The sequence below is a fragment of the Penaeus vannamei genome, chromosome 42 (genome assembly GCF_042767895.1).
Source record: "Penaeus vannamei isolate JL-2024 chromosome 42, ASM4276789v1, whole genome shotgun sequence".
NCBI classification, from domain to species: Eukaryota; Metazoa; Arthropoda; class Malacostraca; order Decapoda; family Penaeidae; genus Penaeus; species Penaeus vannamei.
Window position 1 is genome coordinate 6,089,441 of NC_091590.1, and position 7,500 is coordinate 6,096,940.

The 7,500-nt window shown below is 37.6% G+C and overlaps 1 protein-coding gene across 1 annotated transcript in view; it reads left to right on the top strand.

Moving 5' to 3' along the window:
• The window catches only part of LOC113807381 (uncharacterized), a 505,215-nt gene that overhangs the window by 22,952 nt on the left and 474,763 nt on the right, over window positions 1-7,500 (top strand). Inside the window, exons 5-6 of the mRNA XM_070118473.1 lie at window positions 1,478-1,627; window positions 3,352-3,487. Of these exons, the coding sequence (XP_069974574.1) occupies window positions 1,478-1,627; window positions 3,352-3,487 (286 nt within the window). The remainder of the gene's footprint in view (window positions 1-1,477; window positions 1,628-3,351; window positions 3,488-7,500) is intronic.

Below are 7,500 nucleotides of genomic sequence, written 5' to 3' on the forward strand. Positions count from 1 at the left end.
TTCTTTTTCAATTTCTTTCCCTTTCCATTTATTTCCTTTCTTTTTCAATTTCTTTCCCTTTCCATTTTGTTCCTTTCTTTTTCAATTTCTTTCCCTTTCCATTTATTCCAATCTCCTTCTCCTTTTCTGCGGATTTAATTAAACCGCATGCCTGCCCGTCGCCGAGTCTGAAAATTGTCGCGCGGTAATGACTCCTGTGGCATCCTCTGTTTTTATGGCGAGTGTGTGTTATTGCTTTTATTTTATCCGTTTTGTGGTTTCTCGCTTTCCATGCTGGTGTTTTTTGTTTTTTTTCGTTTTTTTTTTTTTTTTTCTGTTTTCCATTTCGTTTTTTTTTTTTTTTTTTTTTTTCATTTCGTTTTTTTTTTCGTTTTTTTCGTTTTTTTATTTCGTATTTTTTCCGTTTTTTTTATTTCGTTTTTTTTCTTTCGTTTTTTTCGTTCGGGGTGGTCGGAGAATTAGCAATTTATTTGTATGTAGGATTGTAAAGGTTTTGTGTGTGTGTATATATATATATATATATATTTTTTTCTTTTTATGCGTTTTCTTATCAATTTTATACGTTGTTTTGATAATTAACAGTTATATCTATCGAGTTACTACATGTAGCTCAAATATATATTTTAACTATTTTTCTTGAATTAAATCTGCCAGTTCGTTCAATCTGTTATCTTTATCAATCGTCATACATATACACGTACACACACGTCACATAGACAAACGCACACGCATACACACGCGCACACACGTTCATGCCATCCCCTTTCACTTTCGCCAAATAAGGTACTTAATTGAAGATCTCTTACCGTTTTATAATAATTTCTTTTCTCCCTCCTTCCCTCCCTCTCTCCTGTTATTTTTTTCTTTCCCTTTTTTCCCTTTCCTTTGTCCTTCCTTCCGTTTGCCCCCCCTTCCTCCTTTTTCCCCTTCTCTTTCCCATCTTTTTCCCTCGTTCTTTTCTATTCCCTTTTCTCCTCCTTTTCCTTCTTTTCTCCTCCTCACCCTTCCTCCTCCCTCCCTCCTCTGCCTCCCTTTTCCCTCCCCCTTCTTTTTCTCCCCTTACCACCTCTCCCCCCTCTTACCTCCTTCCCTTCCCTCTCCTCCCCTTCTCCCTCCTTCCCTTGCTTTACCTCTCCCCTCCTTCCCTCCCTTTACCTCCTTACCCCCTCCTCCCTCCCCTTACCTCCTTTCTTTCCCTCCCCACTCCTTCCCTTCCCTTCCCCCCTCCTTCCCTTGCCTCTTACCCTACTCTCCCCTCCTTCCCTCCGCTTACCTTCTCCCCTCATCTTCCCTTCCTTTCCCTCTCCTCCCCCATCTTTCCTCCCCTCCTTCCCTTGCTTTACCTCTCCCCTCCTTCCCTCCCCTCATCTCCCCCTCCCTTCCCTTCTCTTCCCCATCTTCCCTTCCCTTACCTCTCCCCTCCTTCCCTTCCCTTCCCTTCCCCTCCCCCTCCTTCCCTTCCCTTCCCCCCCTCCAGCCCACCCTCGATGCCCTCGAAGTGAGACGTCCCTCCATCCAGGCGTTCCTCGAAGACAGGAAGACGTCCTTGCCCCTATGGAGAAGAAAGGACTCTGCAGCCTCAAGGAAGGACTCTGTTGCAACTACTACCTCAAAGGCGTCTGACCGGGTGAGATGCTGGGGCCCTTGATATTTTTTTTTTTTTTTTTTTTTTTTTGGCTCTTGTCTTTGGTTTTGGCTCTCTTTCTCTTTAACTTTCTTTCTCTGTCTTTCTCTCTTTATTTTTCTTTCTCTCTCTCTCTCTCTCTCTCTCTCTCTCTCTCTCTCTCTCTCTCTCTCTCTCTCTCTCTCTCTTTCTCTCTCTCTCTTTAACTTTCTCTCTCTCTTTCTGTTCCTCTCTCTCTTTTTCTTTCTCTCTCTCTTTTTCTTTCTCTACTCTCTCTCTTTCTCTACTCTCTCTCTCTCTCTCTACTCACTCTCTCTCTCTCTCTCTCTCTCTCTCTCTCTCTCTCTTTCTCTCTCTCTCTGTCTCTCTCTCTGTCTCTCTCTCTCTACTCACTCACTCACTCCTCCTCACTTATTCTCTCTCTCTCTCTCTCTCTCTCTCTCTCTCTCTCTCTCTCTCTCTCTCTCTCTCTCTCTCTCTCTCTCTCTCTCTCTCTCTCTCTCTCCCTCTCCCTCTCCCTCTCCCTCTCCGTCTCCCTCTCTCCCTCCCTCTACCCCCATTCTCTCTCTCTATTTATCTATCAGTCTGTCTATCCATCTACCTCTATCTATCAGTCTATCCATCTTTCTGCATCTGTTTATCTTTCTATCAAACGGACTGTATCTACCATCCTATCTGCCTGTGTGTCTCCTCTATCACATTTTCTCTTTTATATTTTTTTCTTCGCGTATCTTTTATTTTATTTTTTATTATTATTTTTTTACTTTTCCCTGCTACTTTTATCGCAATTTTTTATACCATCATTTTCTGTCACTCTCCTCCTCCAGTTCTTCAATTCGATTCATAAATTTAATGTTGAAGATATTTCCTTCTAGGTCTATACTTCATGCATTATTTTTTTATTAGAATATCCTCAGTAATTCCTTATTTTCAGGTATTAATTATCCACTAAATGTTTTTCTCAAGATATCCTTGACTGATCTTTATCCATTCAATTGTTATTATTAAGATATTATCTGCTGTTCTTGAATCTATACACTCTCTACCATTCCCTTATTGTTATTATTATAATTATTATCATTATTTTTTTTATGAATGTCCTTGGTTATTGTCGATCCAGTCTTTATCCATTTCTTATCAATATATCCTCGGCCTTTATTGATCTATTTATATATAGTTTTTTTCTTATCAAGCTCTACCAAACCCATTTTCCTTTTTAATTGTTTGTAAATCAAAAGTCTGCCTAACTCGTTTTTCTTTTTATTTATTATTTTCGTTGCTTTTATTTATTTATTTTTATTAAGCTCTCCCAAAGCCGTTTTCCCTTTTAGTTCTTTTATCAAGGTTATCCGATTTCTTTTTTATTGTTAGTTTTTCTTTATCAAGCTTTCCCAAACACGGTTTCCTTTTTATTTATTTATTAATTTTTTGTATGAAACTCTCCCTAACCCGTTTTGCTTTTAATTTTATTCCTTTATTTATTTATATTTTTTTTATCAAGCTTTCCGTAACCCGTTTTCTTTTTTAGATTGTTATCAAGCTCTCCTTATCCCCGTTTTCCTTTTTCATGTTATAATTATTATTCTTTTGAACGAGTCTTTCTAAACCCGTTTTCCATTATTTTTCTTTATGAAACTCTCCCAAATACGTTTCCCATTTTATTTTATTTATTTATTTATTATTATTTTTTTAAGTCCCCCCTTAACCCGTTTTCCTTCTCTCCCCAGCTGGGTTCCTTCGCCGAGGAGTCCGGTAGAAGTCGCGCGTCCATGCGGCCCGCCACTTCCCTGGACGCCATCAGCCACCACCGCGTCATAGCCACCGGCAGGGAGTTCCCCTCGCGCTCTGCCACTATATCTACTAGTAGGTGTCGGGGAGGGAGGGAGAGAGGGAGAGAAGGGGATGGGGGAAGGTGGGTAAGGGGTAGGGAGGGTGGGGGAAGGGAGGGAGGGAGGGGGTGGGGTGATGGTGGAAGGGAGGAAGAGAGGGAGGGTGGGAGGAGGGGGATGTGTGGGGGGGAAGGGGAGGGGAATGTGTGTGTATGTGTGTGTCTGTGTGTGTCTGTGTGTCTGTGTGTGTCTGTGTGTGTGTGTGTGTGTGTGTTAGTCGCTCTTGTGCGAATACAAGAGGAAAAGGGAAATGTGTATGTGTATGTGTGTATGATTTAGATGATATGTATATGTTGGAGTGGCTTTGGATATTACGCAGAGGTACGTTCATGGGTTTATACACACACACACACACACACACACACACACACACACACACACACACACACACACACACACACACACACACACACACACACACACACACACACACACACACACACACACACACACACACACACACACACACACACACACACTCTCACGCAGGAAGAAACCCCAAAGAAATGTTTTCACACCTGAAAAGTCCCGTTTCAGATTTTTTTTTTTTTGTTATGTTTTTTTTTGTTACTTTTTTCAGCCATCTTAAAAGTTATAATGATGGCCAAAAAGATTGTTGCATTGTGTCTGAGCAGTATCGTGTCTCGCGGAAGTTGTTTTGGAGTGAAATGGGATAGAAAGACGTGTGTTTTTTTGTTTTTTTTCTCAACGTCATTAATGCAGTGTAATACATGTCCAGAAGTGACTATATCCCTTGCTTTTTTGTCCCATAATATATATATATATATATATATATACATACATATATATATATATATATATATATATATATATATATATATATATATATATATAAAGGTGCGCATAAATATATATATATATATATATATATATATATATATATATATATATATATGTGTGTGTGTGTGTGTGTGTGTGTGTGTGTGTGTGTGTGTGTGTGTGTGTGTGTGTGTGTGTGTGTGTGTGTGTGTGTGTGTGTGTGTGTGTGTGCGCGCGCATATACACACATACACACAAACACACATATACTTACATACATATAAATACATGCATAAATGCATAAATGCATACATACATACATACATACACACACACATACACACATACACGCATACATATATACACAATCACATACATACACATACGTACATACATTTATATTCATATACATATTAGTATACTTAGTCATTTATTTGAGCTTCCTGGTACGCGAGCTTTGCAATTCTCTTGTGCATTGCTAGAACCCTTCCTTTTCAAAATATTTTCTCGATGTTGTTATTGATGTCTTTTTCAGCAATAGTTAAAGTCAATTTGCATTTACCTTTTTTTTTTTAATACCAGTGTCATTTGATCTTGCTTGGTGTGTTATATATGTGTATGTACATGTATACATATATATAGTTATTTGTTATGTATATGTATGTGTGTATGATGGTATTTTTTATATGTTTCTAATTTCTTCACTATTTTAAGTTTGTTTCTTCTCTGTTAATGTTTATTTAGATTATTAATGTCTTTTTCTACGTATCCATTTATATCCACATCTATATGAATATAGTTTTTCTTTATCAAATATTTTTAATCTACTCTCACTAATTTCCTTTTTATCCATTTCCTATCCAAATGTATCCATATCTGGGAATAGTTTTAGATATTTTTTATCCATTTTATTTACCTATTTCTATTTTTTTCCTGCTTGGCCACTCATCCGCTCGTATCCATTTGATTCTACCATATCCAGTCTTATTTCCTTTGTTATCCACTTTTTATATCCACACGTATTCGCTTTATTAACCCATTTCCATTCTTATACTCATTATATCCACTATCCAGTTTATTTACCCATTTTTTTCTTTTGTTCACTTTTTATCCAATTTGTTGACACATTCTCTATATTTCCATTTGTTCACATTCTATGAACCCCATATCCAATCGCATCTTCTGTTATCCAACTTGATCCACCCATAACCATTTTATGAAACTATATACAGTATTACCTTTCAATTATCCACATGTATCCACTCATAAGCTTTTGATTATCCCATTTCCGATCTTATCCACAATTATCCACTTTTACCCACTCATCAGCATTTGATTATCCCATTTCCGATCTTATCCCCAATTATCCACTTTTATCCACTCGTTCCCAATATAATCTTCTGTTAGCCACTTATATCCATTTGTAAGCATTTGATTATCCCATTTTCAATCTTATCCTTTATTATCCAGTATTATCCACTCATACCCAATATCCTTAATTATCCGCTTTTATCTACTCATACCTAATATCCTTAATTATCCACTTTTATCCACTCATACCCAATATTCTTAATTATCCACTTTTATCCACTTGTACCCAATATCATCCTCAATTATCCACCTCTATCCACTCGTACCCAATATCATCTGTCATCCACTGATCTACTCATAACCATCATCCAGTGCAATCCACTTTTATCCACTCGTAAGCTTTTGATTATCCCATTTCCCATCTTATCCTCAATTATCCACTTTTATCCACAAGTACGCAATATCCTCTATTATCCACTTTTATCCACTCGTACCTAATATCACTCTATTACCCACTTGTAAGCAGATGATTATCACATTTACTATCTTATCTCACTTATCCGCTTTTATCCACCCATACCCAATACCTTTTGTTAGCCACTTGTATTCACTCGTAAGCACTTGATTCTCCCATTTCCAATCTTATCCTCAATTATCCACATTTATCCACTCGTAAGCATTTGATTATCCCACTTCCCATCTTATCCTCAATTATCCACTTTTATCCACTCGTAAGCACTTGATTCTCCCATTTCCAATCTTATCCTCAATTATCCACTTTTATCCACTCGTAAGCATTTGATTATCCCATTTCCCATCTTATCCTCAATTATCCACATTTATCCACTCGTAAGCATTTGATTATCCCATTTCCAATCTTATCCTCAATTATCCACTTTTATCCACTCGTAAGCATTTGATTATCCCATTTCCCATCTTATCCTCAAATATCCACTTTTATCCACTTGCAAGCATTTGATTATCCCATTTCCAATCTTATCCTCAATTATCCACATTTATCCACTCGTAAACATTTGATTATCCCATTTCCAATCTTATCCTCAATTATCCACATTTATCCACATTTATCCACTCGTATCCACTTCTTCCCCCTAGATGCTTCAACCCCACAACCTCTCTCTTTCAGAAGAAAATTTGGAAGATGTAGCGAGCCAGTCTTCAGTATCCTTGAACAGTCGTAAGATAAAAAAAAAGATAATAATGTAGATGTCCGTACTTAAGCTTTAGTTAATATTAGATAAAAAGATAATGTTAGTGTGGATAGTAGTTTTGACGTTGGACTACCCATGTTTATCATTGTGTTTTAGTATTGTTCTAGTGTTGTGGTTTTATATTCGTTAGTCTGTGTGTCTAATGGTATGGTGATTAATGGTGATGATTGTGAGGATGGTGATTGTGGTAATGGTACTAATGGTGATATGGATGATGATATTAATCGTAGTGGTAATGATTATGGTGAGGCACTGAACTTGTGATGAGTGGTTAGTCTCGAAAGAAAAATAAAATGCACCAGTTTGTATTCCTGATAAAGATGCAGGAATTTATGATTTGTTGTCTATCTGAAAAGAAGAAAAATATGCACCTCTCTATGTCAATGTAACCAGCCATTTTTCCAAAGTCCACAGCCTTAAACAGATTAGAAAAGGTAAAACGCATACCCCCTTCCCCTCCCCTCTCCGCCCCCCCCCCACGCTATTGAAAGTAAAAACGTCTATTCGAACTCTAACAACAAATTTACGATTCTGTGGCTTTGTAACCAAAACAAAGAGCAATGACATTCCGCTGTGAAATGAAATAGTGTTTTGTGCAGGTGGCATTTCCCTGAAATCTATTATAAAGTCTGTCCCAGAGGTAACGAGAATGGTGCAGCCCTAT